Genomic DNA, 18578 nt, shown 5'->3' on the forward strand with positions numbered 1-18578 from the left:
TACATTCTGCTCATTATATCCTTTGGATACTGCTTGCTAAAGACAGAAATTGAGAGATGGTTGGTCAGTGAAAAATGCACACTGCTCTTCTGGATGATCTGAGTTTTGTTCCCAGCATCTAGATTGAACAGCACAATCCCCTGTAACTCCAGCTTCAGGGTGTCTAACACCTTCTTCTGACATCCAAATGTACATGTAGTCATGTACACATAATCACACAGAGAGACAAACAGAGAGACCTCTATGCAGAAACACACACAAACACAGAAACACATACACACACAATTTAAAATAAAAATACTATCTAAAATAGTAATTGAAAGAATATAAAGAGGTTCAATAGGTAATGTATATGAAAATGTACCAAGGAAAACCAACAGTTGGCAAAGTTAATATGAATTAATAATAATAAAGCAGGAATTGTGTTCAGAGAGAGAGGACATCCTTATTTTATCTGTTTCTTTACATTTGTTTCAGTAAATATTTTCTTTTGTGCTTTAGTTTTTTGGATAAAACTTTTGCCATAAAATTTTTGCATGGGTTTCAGGTCCCATGGAATGGAGTTACATATAAGTGATCTGCCATGTGGTAGCCGAGAATCAAACTTAGGTCCTCTGGATGAGCACTCCGTGCTCTTAACCACTAAGCCATCCCCCCAACTCCCTAAGTAAATATGTTTTTATCGTATATTTTATGAATTTACATATAATACTCATTTAGAAATATACTACTCTTGTCTTTACTATTTTAATATTGATTGATAGATACTCTGTAGAAGCCAGCACATCTCTTTCATGAAAACTATGTGACAGGTAAGGTTAGATGACACATTTAAGAAGAAAATCAAGAAAAGGGTTCACATGAGGCTCAGGGAATGATGCTGTTCACCTATGAGAAATAGAGGAATAGAGTTAGTCTACTCTCACAAGTGAGACATATCACTATTGGGCTGTGGCCCTGACAGAAGGCAGGTTCTTTAAAAAAGAATCAGTGGTTAGTAGTTCACAAGAATGTGTTCCTGTGGTCATAAGACCTCTCTTCTCTCTGTATGCCTCTGATGTTCATTTATATTCTATGTGACCATAGGCTATATGAATATAGTATTTAGAAAAATTTTCTTTTTTCAAAATTTAGTAGAAATAGTTGGAATTCATCATAGAAGAATATGGTTGTAAAGAGCCATGATTTAAAATTACCATAACTCTATAAAATATCAGTGAAAAGAGGCAAAGAAAAAAACAAACTAAATTAACAAAAATCTCTTCTCCTTAAATGCTGCTGGACTCTGAAATTTCTAAGCCTTGGGAATAATATGAGTTTGGGACACAGGAGTATGGTGAGCACCAAGAAAATATGGTAGAGAAACATGGGTGCTTATAAATTTTCAGAGAGTCTCCATGTAGAGAAATGTATATCTTCCTGTCTTCTGTCAGTTATTTTCATCTATCATCTGTCCCCAAGTGTTTTTAAAAGTACATGTAATATTTACACATACCCGAATTTCTAACTGAAAATATGGCCCCTAAAGCCCCTTTATCTTTCATAGACTATGTTGCAGCACCGGACTCATAGATAACAGTAACTCTCCCAATGGAAACTGCCACAAAATCAGAAGCTAAGCCTTGTTCAGGACTATACACCTGAACAGATGAAAACTCTTACCTTATGTCCTACGCCTTTTAGTGCTACTTTGCCTGAAACATTTCCCACCTGCTCTCAAATTTGTTCTTGGTTGAATATGTGGTTTTCTGATTTTCGATGGTAATTTTCTCGAAATTATATTACAAACTTTGGCTGCTATGGTAATGCAGCTTAGGTCTACATTATTTTTTTAATACATGATGTGTAATGTAGTCATGATCAATTAACAACCTTTCTTGGGGTTTGTATTTTTCTTATCATCAGTAGTTGAACACAATCATCCTATAGCTACTTGGTGATGTCTAATCCTCTCACTGGCTTCTTCATTGATGTCTGAGCTTAGAAACAGATACTCCTAACACTTGGCTCATCCCATGGGAACCTGAACTCTGAGACAGAGTGAGGTACACATGTCCATATTGTCTCTAGAAATACTTCACTGTCTCACATGTCTTGACTTTAGTCTCCTACTCAGCTGTTCCAAATAGCTTAGCAACTGGGAGAGGCCATTATCTAATCCCTGGTTTCCCTAACGGTAGTTATGAATGGCTCACCTGAGGATTTCTATGATGATGTGGCTGAGATGCCAGCTAGTCCAGACTTCTGCCTCCATGCAGGCAACACCCAAACTCTATGCTTATTCCTGTTACAAGTATGTATGAGTATCATGCTAGCTGGAAAAGGACTAGAGTCAGCCTTGAGTGTGAATTCTGGAGACTTAGGCTGCAAGACAAGATGAATATTTTGACCAAAACCTGTTGACATTCTGAGGATTCTAGTTGTCCAAAATTTCCCATCACTCACAATGGGAGTACTTGTGACAATGTCCTGAACAGAAGGGTCCTAACCAGGTAGAAGAATTCTTACTGGATGACCAGAAGTCAAATCCAGTTTTCCTTGGGAATCTGATAAAGCACATTTCTGTTTACCATAAACCTCATTCCATCTATCCCCAAAGATCAGCAGCTTCAGGCAAGGGCATCTAATTGCTGGCCATTCCACACCCATTCATGGTCATATTTCTTTCCTGCTTCACAAGGATGCTTATTTTGCTGGTCCTGGTGTTTGCAGACTGCAGAGAAGACTGCAGTCTGGATCAGACTCCTCAGACCTTATCAGAACAACAATTTTGTGCCATCAACAATGGTTCATGCAGTGCATCACAGCTGTTCAAAGTTCAGAGAAGTGTCTGCATATTATCAGCCTAAAATGAGACATCTGTGTCACACCCCTCCCAAGCCTCAAGGACCATTGCAGAGGGGGTTGTGATAAGACTGTCACAATCAGAGGTCAGGCAGGGACAAAGCAAAACATTGTTGACAAGCTCCTTCAAAAAAAATCAGAGTAGATGTGGTTGTCTGCAAGCTGAGCTCACGTAGACAGTTTTGACTTCAGGTCTAAAAGATCCAGTTTTCTTTCAGGCTGTGGCCACTCCCAGGCTGCCCTGCTCCAAAGAATGTGTCCACACTTAGAAGTCTATGAGCAGAACAGACTTTCATGCTAGTAAACAAAACCAAGAAGAGAATTTGACTTTGGTAGAAGATATAAAAGGATGTCTTGTAGGTCTTAGTAGGATGAAAAGGGGTGAATATCATCAAACTACAGGATGTTCATGTGAGAAAATTAATGAATCAATAAATATTTTATTACAACATTGAAAACAAAGCACATTAATAAAATAGTTTACCATAGTATTTGTTATGACTTCATGGATGCTAAGATGCTTGAGCAATTACTAAACATTAAATGAAACCGAGGGTATGGATGGACTTAGACAGGATTGTGAAAATCTTCTGCACTGGTGACAAAATGACACACCAAACTCAAACATCATTCATGAAAAAAGCCCTGAGGATCCCGGGTGTTGATGGTGCACACTGTTAATCCCAGTATTCAGGAGGCAGGGGCTAGTGGGTCTCTATGAGTTTGAGGCCAGCCTGGTCTACAAAGTGAGTTCCAGAACAGATTTCAAAGCTACAAAGAAACCCTGTCTCAGACCAAAAAGAAAAAAAGTACTGAGAAATTAGAAATAGAAAAGATACATCAAATGTTTCCTGAATGACTGATGTAAATGTCAAATGACTTCCTTTATAATGTGTACCAAGACAAGAGTGTACACTTCCTCCACTCTCAAAGTCTTAGCCAGAGGTCTGGTAGAGATAGACAAAAAAGGGATGCAAGGACAAAAGCAATATGATAAATTGCTTTGTTTGACGACTATAGTATGCTATATGTAAAATGCCCTAAATTTAACTGGAAAAATATTTTTCATACAATGTACAGAAAAGTGGTGTTATTCATAACCCTATTCCATTTTTAATTGGGTTAATTAGAATTTTCATGTCCAGTTTCTTGAGTTCTTCATATATTTTGGAGATCAGACCTTTGTCTGATGTGGGGTTGGTGAAGATCTTCTCCCATTCAGTAGGATGCCTTTTTGTCTTAATGACTATGTCATTTGCTTTACAGAAGCTTCTCAGTTTCAGGATGTCTCATTTATTCACTGTTGCTCTTGTTGTCTGTGCTACTGGGGTTATACATAGGAGGTGGTCTCCTGTGCTCATGTGTTTCAGTCTACTTCTTAATTTCTCTTCTATCAGTTTCAGTGTGGTCGGATTTATATTGAGATCTTTAATTCATTTGGACTTGAGTTTTGTGCATGGTGATAGATATGGATCTATTTTCATCCTTCTACAGGTTGACATCCAGTTATGCTAGTACCATTTGTTGAAGATGCTTTCGTTCTTCCACCGTATACCTTTAGCTCCCTTGTCGACAATCAGGTGTTCATAGGTTTGTGGGTTAATATCCATGTCTTGGGTTCGATTTCATGGTCAATGTCTCTGTTTTTATGCCAATACCAAGCTGTTTTCATTACTGTAATAGAGTTTGAAGTCAGGGATGGTAATGCCTCTGGAAGTTCGTTTATTGTATAGGATTGTTTGGGCTATCCTGAGTTTTTTGTTTTTCCGTATAAAGTTGATATTGTTCTCTCAAGGTCTATAAAGAATTTTGTTTGGATTTTGATGGGGATTGGGTTGAATTTATAGATTGCCTTTTGTAGATCCACCTATCCAAGAGCATGGGAGATCCTTCCATTTTCTGTTGTCCTCTTCAGTTTCTTTCTTCAAAGCCTTAAAGATCTTGTCAAATAGGTCTTTCATTTCCTTGGTTACTATAACTTCAAGATAGTTTATGCTATTTGTGGCTATCATGAAAGGTGAAATTTCTCTGATTTCCCTCTCTGCTTCTCTATCTTTTGTGTATAGAAGGGCTATTGATTTTTCTGAGTTGATCATGTATCCTGCCACATCACTTAAGGTATTTATTAGCTGTAGGAGTTCCTTGGAAGAGTTTTTGGGGTCACTGATGTACACAATCATATCATCTGCAAATAACGAAAGTTTGACTTCTTCCTCTCCGATTCAAAACCCCTTGATTGCCGGGTGGTGGTGGCGCATGCCTTTAATCCCAGCACTCGGGAGGCAGAGGCAGGCGGATCTCTGTGAGTTTGAGACCAGCCTGGTCTACAAGAGCTATTTCCAGGACAGGCTCCAAAGCCACAGAGAAATCCTGTCTCAAAAAAAAAAAAAAAAAAAAAAAAAAAAAAAAAACCTTGATCTCCTTATGTTGGCTCATTGATATTGCTAGAACTTCAAGCACTATGTTGAAGAGATATGGTGAGAGTGGACAGCCTTGTCTTGTTCCTGATTTTAGTGGAATGTCTTTGAGTTTATCTCCATTTAATTTGATATTAGCTGTTGGTTTGCTATATACTGCTTTTATTATATTTAGATATGATCGTTGTATCCCTAACCTCTCCAAGACCTTTATCATAAAGGGGTGTTGAATCTTGTCAAATGAAATTCAAATGGCCCAAAGAACTTAAGATCATGTTCATCCTCCTTAGCGATCAGGGAAATGCAAATCAAAACAACTTTGAGATACTATTTTACACCTGTCAGAATGGCTAAAATCAAAAACACCAATAATAACCTATCCTGGAGAGGATAGGGAGCAACCGGAACTCTCATCCATTGCTGGTGGGAATGCAAACTTGTGCAACCACTTTGGAAATCAGTATGGCGGTTTCTCAGGAAATTGGAAATCAATCTACCTCAGTATCCAGCAATACCACTCTTGGGAATATACCCAAAAGATGCCCAATCATACTATAAAAGCATTTGCTCAAGTATGTTCATAGCAGCATTATTTGTAATAGCCAGAACCTGGAAACAACGTTGATGTCCCTCAATGGAAGAATGGATAAAGAAAGTGTGGGATATATACACATTAGAGTACTACTCAGCGGTAAAAAATAATGACATTTTGAATTTTGCATGAAAATGGATAGAAATGGAAAACACTATCCTGAGTGAGAAAACCCAGACCCTAAAAGATGAATATGGTATGTACTCACTCATTAGTGGACTCTAGCCATAAACAAAGGACATTAAGCCTATAGTTCGCAAGCCAAGAGAAGCCAAATAACAAGGTGAACCCGAAGAGAAGCATATATAGATCCTCCTGGAAATTGGAAGGAAACAAAATTGCTTGGGAAAAGTGAACATTGAGGTGGAGTAGGAGTGAGGGTGGAGGAAGGGAAGAGGTGGAGAGAGAAGGGAGAAAGGAAAGACCAGAGAGAGCTTCGGGGAGTGGGAGAGTGGAGATGGAGGAAGAGAGGATATAGGAGCAGGGAAGAAGATATCTACATTACAGGAGCCATTTTAAGGTTAGCAAGAGACTTGGCTCTAGAGGGGATCCCAGGTGTCCACGGGGATGTCCCCAGCTAGGTCCTTGGGCAGCAGAGGAGAGGGTGCCTGAACTGGCCTTGCCCCTCTATCACACTGATGATTATCTTGAATATCACCATAATATCTTCATACAGCAACGGATGGAGATAGAGAGAGAAACCCTCATCAGAGCAACGGACTGAGCTCCCAAGGTCCAATTGAAGAGCAGGAGGGAGAAGATGAGCAAGGAAGTCTGGACTTCAAGGGGTTGGTCCACCCACTGAGACAGTGTGCCTGTTCTAATAAGAGCTCACCAAATCAGACTGGACTGGGACTGAATGAGCATCTATCAAACTGGACTCTCTGAATGTGGCTGACAATGGGGGCTGACTGAGAAGCCATTGATAAAGTCACTGGGAATTGTTTCTACTGCATGTACTGGCTTTTTGGGCCCTAGTCTATTTGGATGCAAAGCTTCCTAGGCCTGGATGAATGGGGGAGGACCTTGGACTTCCCACAGGGCAGGGTTCCCTGCCCTCTCTTAAGGAGGGAGCAGGAGGGAGGAGGGGGAGTGGGGGAGTGGGAGGGGTATGGGAGGAGGGGAGGAAGTGTAAATTTTTGAATGGGAAAAAAAATAAAAAATTTAAAAGAAAAAAAAACCTATTCCAAGTTCAGTGGCATCTCTGTAAGCCAACACTGAAAGTCCTAACATAGAAACTGGGAAAAGCCACGTTCATGGAATCAGATAAAGAAAATAAAGAAAGAAAACCTTGGAATAAATAGGAGCAAGGAAGTAAAAGAGATCTTCAATGAAAGCTTCAAAAAACCAAAGAAAGATATTTGAAAATATAATAAAAGAAGGGAAGACCTACCGTTCTCACATATAGCTAGATTTAATATTGTGAAAATAACTGTATCACAGAAAGCAAACTCCAAATTAATTTCAATCGTTATTAAATATAATATAATAGAAATTGTTACAGAAATACAAAATGCAATCTTAAAAAAATGGTGTTTAAAATAACTCACACCAGCAAAGAAATTAAACACAGAAAGGACAATGTCATGAACTCAAAATACCTACTGAAATTATATTACAGAGCAAAGTTATTATATAAAATGCCAAAAACTGTGTATACTGCCAGAAAACAAATGTGTGCACCAGTAATGTAAACTTCAGAACCCAAGTTAAACGTGCACAGATAGAACCATGCAATCGCTGATGAAAGTGTCACTAACACACTGTGCCTCCTCAGCAAATGGTCCTGAGAAAATATCCTCATACACAAGAATAAACTGGATCCAGTCCTCTTCCCCTGCACAAAGTAACCTCAAATGAGTCAAACTCCAAAGCTAAGACTTATGGCAACTTGAGACTATCAGGGAAAAAAGACTTCAAGGCATAGGGCACGGTGAGGACTTTCTAAAATACTCTTCATGCTCAGGAAAGAGAATTCTGAATATTTCCATGACATTGAAGAGTGAATACTCAGGAAAGGTAAGAACCAGTAATGAACAGCACTCAGGATTAAAGAATACATTTGTTGGGAAATTAATACCTAGAAGACACGGAGAACTGCAAATTTACCCTAAAACCATGCAATTAATAAAAGGAAAAATGAAATAAGCAGCCAGTACTCAAAAGAGAAATGACTAACAATTTACAGAGAATATTTACTGTTGTGAGACATCAGGAAACTAGGAATGAGCCTTACTGAAATTATAACACATCATGTGCACCATCAGCAGAAACAATGGTATCTAGTGCTGTTGAGGATCTTGGGGAAAAGGAATCTCAAAACTGCTCTTCAGACTAGAGAGGGAGGGGGAGAGGAGTGGGGCGAGGGGGAGAGGAATGGGGATAGGGGGAAGGAAATGGGAGGCTGGGAAGAGGCAGAGAATTTTTTCAATAAAAAAAAATTAATAAAATAAAAACAAAAAAAAAAGAAAAGGAAATTTGAACAATGAGGAATAGGCATATTAGTAAACAGCAGAGCACCTGCTATGTGTATGTAAAAAGATGTGACGAATTTAAAATAAATGTTATCATACTAAAAGAGAGAGAGAGAGAGAGAGAGAGAGAGAATTCGCTTAGGATCCAGCTACACCACTTCTAGGTACACAACCAAAGCCTCAAAGTCAGTGTCCAACAGAGACACCTACAGACTGATGGGTGTCACTGCATTATTAGTAACAGCCACCATATAGAACCAGCCTAGATGACCATCAGTGTGGACAAAGAAAATGTGGTGTGCATAATCAATGGAATTGTATTCAGTCCTAATAAAAAGTTAAGTCACTCACAGTTGACTATATGAGCACAGCCACAACATTAAGTTAGACACATCAGACACGGAAGGAAAACTCTTGGACATTTTCTATCATTTATGGAGTTTAGATTAAAATACCTGTGCACGTGTAGGAATGTGTAATGTGTATTATATGCTTCTAAACTGAAATCTTCTATCAGTTCAATGGTGCTTCCTATAACATATAATTAATTTTATTGAAATTATGTTCAGTCGCAGTTTCATTTGTATGTTGTAGGAGGACTATTCTCTTTTATAAATTGCTCAAATAGCAAATGGCAAGTTCTCACAATATTCACAGCGTGTACATTATTACTCTTTATGGCATATAACTCTAAACGGTGTTGGAAAAGCAATTCAACTTTTCATTTAAATTAATGAATTTCATTGTGTTTAAATTATGTATAATACTGTGATTTAAATGTTTAGGACCATTTTAAATATTATTACACACGAATATATAAACTTAAAACAGAAGGTTGACAGGATGGAAGACGGCATTTGGGTACCACTTGAGTGTGAAGTGACACTGGGAAAATGACAACAAAGCCTGTTTCCTACTAAGGACGGGGGAGGGGGCAGAGTTAGAGACCTGAGGGTGTCCACAGTTCAGTGAAACCATTGTCTTAGTGACTTGACTTGAAAACAAATGACAGAAGATGGGGCAGGCACAGGCAAAGATTGCCAAACAATCCACTCTTGAGTGCAGATCTCCTCAATGTCAGGATTTCAGCAGCCCCCAGCAGAAGGGAAGGAGGGAGACCATTGAGGTGGTCAGGTAAACAGAAGTTCCCATATTGTAACAACTCAGCTACAGCAGCAAAATAAAGGGATGTAAAGACTGAGAATTTCTGTAGGTCTCCAGCAAAACTTTGTTTATAACAGAGGAAGTTGTGAAGAGAAGTGATTGGTTGATGTGCTCTTTGTGCTCATGTAATCTCAGTATTGATCGTTAGCCTCCTAATAAGTGTCTAATAGTGAACATTGACCTTCAAGTCCATTGACACTAAGTTTCCCCAGGTTTTAAAATTGTGAGAAGTGACTGCCATTTCTAAGTCCTCAGATCAGATTTCAAATAAAAACACCATTGTAGTTCCTATACAGTAGAAGAGTTGTTACAAAGTTGTAGGAAACACACACGTAATAAAGACATCAGAGGGCAACTCTGAAAAGATGAGGAAGGCATGGGATGAGGACGATGCTGAGAAATGAACAAGAGTCTCGTTAGGAATGGTTGCCGAGGCTTTTTTATTTGTAACAAAGAAGCAAAGGGGCACTATATTCAGGTCAGTAGAATGCAGAATCTTTCACATGAGATGTCAGCATCTCAGAGGAGAGCAAGGAGGAAAGCAGGAGGGGAGAGGGCAGCAGGCCTGGACCAATCTGCTGAACATGGCTTCCTCCTGCAACACTTGGTCAAGTCTTCCTCACCAGCTTAGCAACAGCCACCGGACTGTTGGCTACTGCCACAGCTGCTGCCACAGCAGCCACTGCTGCTACCGCTGCTGCCACAGCAGCCACTGCTGCCACAGCAGCCACTGCTGCCACCGCTGCTACAGCATCCAGAGCTCTGGTGTCTGCGACGGAAAGATCTGCGGGGCCTGTGGTGGCTCAGGCAGCAGCCACCACCACCAGAGCTGCAGCAGCCTCCAGAGCTTGAACCACAGCAGCCCCCGGAACTGGAACCACAGCAGTCCCCAGAACCCATGCTACAACAGGAAGAGACAGGGGGACACTTAGGAGGACACTTTGGGGGACACTTTGGTGTCTGGCACTTGGGAGGGCACTTGGGGGTGCACTTGGGAGGGGGCTGGCACTGCTGCTGGCTCTGCTGGCAGGACATCTCGGCCTGTGGGTGTTCAGGAGCTGCAAGAGAATCACAAACATGTCAGACACCAGACACTGTGGCCACCTGAAATATTCTGGTTACCTGAATTTTCCCTATAAGCCTCAAAACAACCATTCATGGTCCTTTCTTTTAAAGCATACTCACACTGTCACAATATGTTCATCATGAATTCAGAACCTCAGAAACCCATGCAAGAATACTCAATGTCACCCAGTATCCAGAAGCACTGAATGATTATCTAGTGACAATGGAAAAGGTGTACTGCTCATAGTCCTCACATAAGTGGTATATGGAATATTTCAGAGAAAAGTAATTGTAAAAGGAAAAAGTAATCACTACCAAAATTTGACTTTAGTTTAAAGTCAGCATATTGATACCTTCTAGTTTACTGATGGGGGAGTAATCTCAATCCTGAAAGAAAAATATGCAAACCCACTTAAATTTGCTATGGGACTGTGAGGCCCTGTAGTGAGTACAGACTTCAGAGGTATCCAAATCACCACCTCCACAGGTTAAGGGTGACAAAGTCAGTGTCATCCTGGCGGTGTCCTCTTGATCAGAGAAGTGTGTGAACAGATCCCAGAACCATGGCTCTATTTCATTCCCAAGCCTAAGTGAGACTCTGTTGACTTTTCAGATCCAGTTCTTCTTTAGGAGTTAGAGGAAGCATTTTCTTCATAGGCCAATAGCTCCCCGAGCCTGTTCAGATGCTCAGGTCTCTGTGCTCAGCATCCCCTTCCAAGGGTTCCTATACAGTGAAGGTACATGGTCCTCTCCAGAGCCAGAATGACCCAAACATTACAGTGCCTTTCAGAGCTGTGGCTTGTGTGTATTCATGTCCCCATTTCCTCACCCCTCACTCTTCACTATGTTTTATGATCTATCAATGTCCTCTAGGTGTGGAGACCCCTCCCAGACTCCTGTCCAACTCTAGTCTGGCAACCCCTCTGGAAAAGTCTCTGCTTTTGCCTCCCATGGACACTTACCAAGTTGACAGGCAGCTCAAGATCTGTGGGTATCTCAGAAGGTGAGTGATTGAAGTTCCCTGTCCCTCAGCCCTTTTATTCTGATCCTGGGCTCTGCCTCAACCAGTCAGGGAGTGTGTGGACAGGGGTGGCCCTGCCTCGTGACACCACATTGTCATGTGACTGGTGATGACCAGATGATCCCAACACCCTTCCTCCATGGAGCCAAGACATGCTGCACCTATCTTAGGACATGGTTTAGACATGAAGGGAGGAAGTGGATTTCTGGATGCTTCAATCTGGCATTCCCACAGAGTACTTGCCTCAGGAGCCAGTCATACCTCTGGCTTCCTCCTTTTATCCTGATTCTTCATGTGATATCTGCAGCTGATAGCCTAAGCGATACAATAAAACGTTGGGATTTTGAATGTCAGCTTCCATCCATGGAGTTACCCACTGTGCCTGTATGGGTGCAGTATAGATGCCTACATTATCAAAAGCCTGCATAATGCATCTGGTTCAGCACTAAATTATAATAAGTTGTGGTTCTGAGAGTCTATCTGTCCTGCTTTATTTCCCTGTTAACCATTACAGTAGAAAGTTAAGCAGAATATTTATAGAATATTATGGAAATGAATTAAGTGTTGAAACAGTAAAAATGTGGCTCAGAGAAATAGAGCATAATGGTACACAGTTTACAGCAGACATAAGTTCAAAATACGAAATATAGTGTGAGGACAGTGTTCTCTAGAGACAGAAATGGAGAGATGCTCCCAGTGAAGAATGCACACTGCTCTTGTAGAGGATCTGAATTTGGTTCCCAGCATCTACACTGGACAGCTCACAGCCCCCTGGAACTCCATCTTCAGGGCCTCTAACATCCTCTTCTTACCTCCAAAGTACAAACACATGCACACACACACACACACACACACACACACACACACACACATCCTTAAAAATAAAAATGTAATCTTTTAAAACAAAGTATATGGAGATATTCAATTATTGATATGTATACAAATGTTCCAAGTAAATGTAGGACTTAATAAATAATATGCATTAATTACAGAAATGCAGCTGTTCTTACCAGACAGAGTGGGTGTCCTCACTTGGTCTGTTTTTTAATTTGTTTGACATATAACTATATATTGGAGAGTTCTTGAATTTACAAGTAATCCTGCTTTAGGAATATGCTACTTCAGTCTTTTCTATGTCAAAGTTTCTGGAAACTCTTTAGCAGCCAACATATCTTCTCTAGGAACCGGTGTGCTATTACTGGAGAGGTCACATGGCTCATTAGTAAGAAGAAAATCAGCAAAAGAGTTTGCACGAGATAAAAGGAATCATGTTCTTCGCCTATAAGTAATAGGAAAACAGAGTTATCTTACTCCTTCCTGTGAGATAAAGCATTAGCGGGCTATGTCCCTGACTGGAAGAAGGTAGGTTATTTTAAATAAAATCATTGATTAGTAGTTCACAAAAATGTGTTTCTGTGGTCATTAGCACTCTGTCTTCTCTGTGTGCCTTTGATTTTCATTCGTATTCTACATGTCTATATATGAACACATTATTTTGAATATTTTTATTTTCAGTATTTAATACAAATAGTTGTGATTCATTATATAATAATATGTTTCTAGAGAATCATTAAGATTATGCAAATCCAAATGGAAAAAGGTATCAATATGAAGAAAATACAGACAACATTGTCAAAAATCTTTTCTCTTTAAATGATGATGGGCTCTGGAAGTTTCAGTCCTTGGAAATAAAATGTACCTGGGACATATGAGCATGTTGAGCACAAATAAAATGTAAGACATAAGTATGAGCATTTATTAATGTATAGTTTCACATAGAGAAATATGTGCTTCTCTACCTCATATCATCTAATTATGTGTATCTATATTGTACCTGCATGTCTGAATATCATATTCTCTTTCAAATACATGTAACATTTATACAGACTCAAAGTTCTAACTCAAAATACAGGCCCTAGAGCCCCTTGATCTTCCATTTGCTGTGTTGCAGCATCAGACGCATAGAAGACCCTAACCCTCCCAATGATAACTACCACAGAGTCGGCAGCTAAGATTTGTTCAGGACTGTATGCCAGTTAACACAAGTAGAATCTTACAATGTGGAGCCCTTAGTGTTACTTTATCTGAAGCTTTTCCCACATGTTCTCCAATTTGTTCTTAGGTGAATGATGTTCTTTGATTATGATTTTCTCTAAATTATATTCCACAAAATTTAGCTGCTGTGATAATGCAGCTTAGTTCCACATTTTTTATTTTTTTATCCATGATGTTTAATGTAGTCATGATGAAATCCTTAACAAACTTTCTTAGAGCTTTTGTTTTTATCTGCGGTATTTTAACACATTCATCCTGTAGCTACTTGGTGGTATTTAATCCTCTCACTCACATCTTCATTGATGTGTAAGTTAAGAAGTAGATACTCCTCAACTTGGTTCATCCCATTGGAACCTGAAGTCTGAGGCAAAATTGAGGTATGAGTGTCCACGTGACCTTGTGAAACCTTTCCCTGTCTCACGTGGTTCGATTTTAGTCTCCTCCTCAGTTGTTCCAAAAGACTAGCAATTGGGAGAGGTCAGGACAAGATACCTGATTTCCCAATGGTTTCCACATAGCTCACCTTAGGATTCAAGGTTTATGTGGCTACTTCACACTTCTGCCTTAGTGCAGGGCAACACCCAGATTGTCTACTCACCTCCTGTGCATAGTTGTGAATGTGAGTACAATGCTTTCTGTAACAGTAACATCAGTCTTGAATGTGACCTCTGGAGACCGAGTCAACTGTGTCAAGACAATGTGCATATCATGACTAGTAAACTGTTGGCATGCTGAGGGCTAAAAATACCAGACATTTCTGCTTTAAAAGGCACTTTCCCCATCTTCTGGAATATAAGAAATTATTAAGAGCACTATAGTAATCCAAATGAAAATGGTCTTTTCTTTGCACTTGAGAGGTAGAACTGAGAAAATACAACATTGTTTTAGAGGCATCTGTTGCAAGGAGGGGTCTGCTTGTTCGTCCTGGCTGCCCCGCCAGCTTCCCCCTGAAATAACCATACAGACACTGTATTAATTAAAACATGTCTTGGCCCATTAGCTCTAACTTCTTATTGGATAACTCTGACATTTTAGTTTAACCCATTCTATTAATCTTTGTGTACAACCATGTGGCAGTGGCTTACTGGGAAAGATTTGGCATGTCTGTCTCTGGCGGCCCCATCGTGTCTCTTTCCTCTTCTGCCTTTCTTCCTCCCAGCATTCAGTCCTCCCTGCCAACCTAAGTTATGTGCTATCAATTAGGCCAAGGCAGTTTCTTTATTCATTAAACAATGAAAACATCACATGAACAGAAGGACCTCCTACACCATTTCCCATTTTCTGTTTAAACAAAAAGGAAGGCTTTAACTTTAACATAGTAAAATTGCATATATCAAAATAGTTATCAAGCTAGAATTACAGTTACAATATTCATATCTACTTTATTTTTTATCATAACTAAGGAAAACTATAATTATAACTATAAGTTCTTCAACTCCCTCAAAGATTCCAGAAGTTTATAATAGTACCTAAGTAAACTGGAAGTGCATTGTAAGCAACTTCCAAAACTCTAGAATTGACAGAGACATCTAGCCACCTGGACAGTCACCCAAAGTTCTACTGTATTGTTGGGGTACCCATTTTCAGCCTGTAGGCCCATAGTATCCAGTAGACTTTTACATGAAGTAGGAAATTTTAAAGACAGGTGTGTCTATATTGGCAGTTTGCCAGTCATTTTCTTCTGTATCCTGCAGGGTGTCTTGCAGTCTCTTTCATGAAGCAGGAACCCAAAAGGATCATCTCATCTTTAGACAAGTTCAGCAGTCATTTCTCTGTAGGTACTGCATGTCCAGTTAAGAAGTCCAGGCAAGAACAGCCCAAATGGCTAACCAACTCCATAAAGAGCCTCTTCAATGCACATCTTCTTCTTGGAGTAACTGGTCCTGCCAATTATATCACTGTCATAAAAAGTTTTAAATTTTTAAAATATTTTAAATGCCATATTCTGAAGATCTCTAAAAGATTTGAAGAATACCTAACTAACGGAAATATATCTCTATACATCTAGAAAATCTAACTAGCATAACTACAAACTTGACTATTATAGAGAATTATCTATTAACCTATATTTCTTAATTATACATTACTTCTTTAAATAACCTACTACACAATCACAATACCTTAATCAAGATCAGAAATACATATAAAATTGACCTTAAATTTATATCAATAAACCAAGATTCATACCAATGCAAATTAGTCATACCTATATCATGTCCCCTTTTAAATGTAAATAATTATAAACAATATTTGGGAATATGGGGGTAGTTTTGTCCATACTGCTTCCTGCTGATTGGGGGTGCTGTTACTCAGGTTTTTCATCATGCATCCTGTGTGCTAGGTTCATCTTAGTCAGCAGTTGGGCGAAGTATTTTTTGAGGGTGTTCACAGCAACCTTTCATGGGTGATGGTCTATCAAACCTAATTGATCTAGAAGCAATCCACAGGTTCTCATTTTCTGTGAAAACAAAAGAAGAATCTCTTTTCCAAAGCATCATATCCTTAGACTCAAGTCTGAAGTCAAGAGACTTATATAATATACATGCTGGTTTAGATTAGCAGCCCATATAATAAAATATCTCTCTGTACTTAGCTCCTTCACAGTCAAAAATATTCAAAGAAAACACAATAATATACATAATCCAGACTTTGTGTAAATTTTCCATTTTTACATGGCGTGTTTTTTTTACTCCTTTTAATCTATGACTGTCTCTACTCTGTCTCTTTAAAGACTTTCTTTTTAGAGCATTAACTTACTTTATGACTCGCTATATTCTTTTTCTTCTCTCTCCCAGGCCTACGTATATTTATCCAGCACTATGACCCATTTATAGGGTTTTTTTATCTGAATTTGTCTTTATTTTTGTATCTGTAATAATTTTCTGATAAGAAGCATATCTTATAATGCTAAGCAGCTTAGTCTCAGTGGCCCTTGGTTCTGGCTCCACTTCTCGCCTCTCTCAGGCTTTAAATATGGAGGAGGTTGTTCACCTCAGCTCTAGGACAGCTGGGTGGGAGCCATCCTCACCACCTAAACTCTGGAGAGCATCATGCAGCATATAAACCCTTTTTTTTCTGAGTAAAAGCTAAATCCGCCATGCAACACACTATGTGCCCTTGAAATATCTCTGTGTGTTGTGGCAGGAATCCAGCATGCTCTCCTGCTTGTGCACGCCTAGCAGTCCTGATCCCACAGCGTGCTGAGGCAGGGAGCACTGAGCTGAAGACATGGTCTCAGCTACTTTTCTTCCAGCCTGGAATGTGCATACAAACACCTGAGCCCACCAATGCCATTGAAATGCTCCATAGCCTGAGATCGTGCTGGCTGCATGGCCCAGGGAGCTGCATTTTAAAACCAAGCAGCCTTTTTTCTGCTACAGCTGAATCAGGAAAACCTCCCACAAAGGAGCTGTGGCATGCAACCAGCAAACAGTAAGAAGCAGTGTAAAACTCTGTATTTTTATGTCCAGAATTTCTTTTCAAACTCTCTCAGGTTTTAAGTGAATTTACCTGGCCACAAAGACGCCAATACATGATAAAGGTGTAGAAAAGACTTACTCAATAGGACTCCATTTGCCCAATAATTAAGGCCAACAATTGACAACTGGGGTTTCACAAAGCCAAAGGGGAAGCCCATAAGATAGAAAAACATCTTTGCATGCTATACATTGTATAGAGGATTGCTATCCAAAATAAATAAACAGCTCACATGCACGAGGGCTCCTTTGTGAGGTCCTGCTAAGGAGCACATGATTAGTGACTGTGGGCTGTCCTCTGCTTGGAGTCAATTAATCCCACTGTTTCCAAGAGTTTGAGTGATGAGTGCGACCCTCCCTGGTACCTCCTCCATGAGATTAGATACACAGAACACCAAGGGGGAGGAGTCAACCACCAGGAGTTAGTACCATTTACTATCTGAGCAGTACAGATAGCGAACATAGCAGCTTCAAGATCAACCTCAAGCAATCAAAAAACAACACAGATGCACATTAAAAACAGATTAAGACTAATAGACTTTTAAATGGGTCACGGTGTGTTTTAACATTGAGATGGAACCAAGAGGATGCTGAGAAATGAACAAGAGTCTTGTCAGGACTGTCGCAAAGGCTTTTTTTATTTGTAACAAAGAGGGAAAGAAGCACAGTCATCTGGTGAGTGGAATACAGAACTTTTCACAGATGTCAGCATCTCAGAGCACAGCCCAAAGAGAAAAAGGAGAGGAGAGGGAAGCAGACCTGGACCAGTCTGCTGAGCATGGCTTCCTCCTACGACATTTGATGAAGTCTTCTTCAGATTAGCAACAACCACCAGACTGCTGGCTACTGCCACAGCTGCCACCACTGCTACAGCATCCACTGCCGCCACCACTGCTACCACAGCATCCACTGCTGCCACCACTGCTACAGCATCCAGAGCTCTGGTGTCTGCGACGGAGAGATCTGCGGGGCCTGTGGTGGCTCAGGCAGCAGCCACCACCACCAGAGCTGCAGCAGCCCCCGGAGCTGGAACCACAGCAGCCCCCAGAACTGGAACCACAGCAGCCCCCAGAACCCAGACTGCAGCAGGAAGAGACAGGAGGGCACTTAGGAGGACACTTTGGGGGACACTTTGGGGTCTGGCACTTGGGAGGGCATTTGGGGGCACACTTAGGAGGGGGCTGGCACTGCTGCTGGCTTTGCTGGCAGGACATCTCGGTCTGTGGGTGTTCAAGAGCTGCAAGAGAATCACACACATATCAGACACCAGACACTGTGAACACCTTGCTTCTCCTGGCCCCCAGAAGTGTCACTGGTAGTCATAGAACACCATCTATACTCCCATAATTCTACTATACTATAGCTATCACATCATGTGCATCAGGACTCTAAAACCGCAGAACACATGCAACTGAGATACGCATTGTCACCTGAAACCAGAAGTATTGAATGATTACCTAGTGACATTGG

The 18578-nt window shown here is 40.2% G+C and overlaps 2 protein-coding genes across 2 annotated transcripts; both read right to left on the reverse strand.

The window, feature by feature from the left end:
- Window positions 1-10118: 10118 nt before the first annotated feature.
- Window positions 10119-10526, reverse strand: LOC121450346 (late cornified envelope protein 1C-like). Its single transcript, XM_041655165.1, has one exon. The coding sequence runs from the start codon at window positions 10524-10526 to the stop codon at window positions 10119-10121; it is 408 nt and encodes a 135-aa protein (XP_041511099.1).
- A 7400-nt stretch (window positions 10527-17926) lies between these two features.
- On the reverse strand, window positions 17927-18322 carry LOC121450347 (late cornified envelope protein 1C-like). Its single transcript, XM_041655166.1, has one exon. The coding sequence runs from the start codon at window positions 18320-18322 to the stop codon at window positions 17927-17929; it is 396 nt and encodes a 131-aa protein (XP_041511100.1).
- Window positions 18323-18578: the final 256 nt, after the last annotated feature.

Source organism: Microtus oregoni, unplaced genomic scaffold, assembly GCF_018167655.1.
Source record: "Microtus oregoni isolate MIOR12 unplaced genomic scaffold, Mior012 000007F_ref0000211, whole genome shotgun sequence".
NCBI lineage: Eukaryota > Metazoa > Chordata > Mammalia > Rodentia > Cricetidae > Microtus > Microtus oregoni.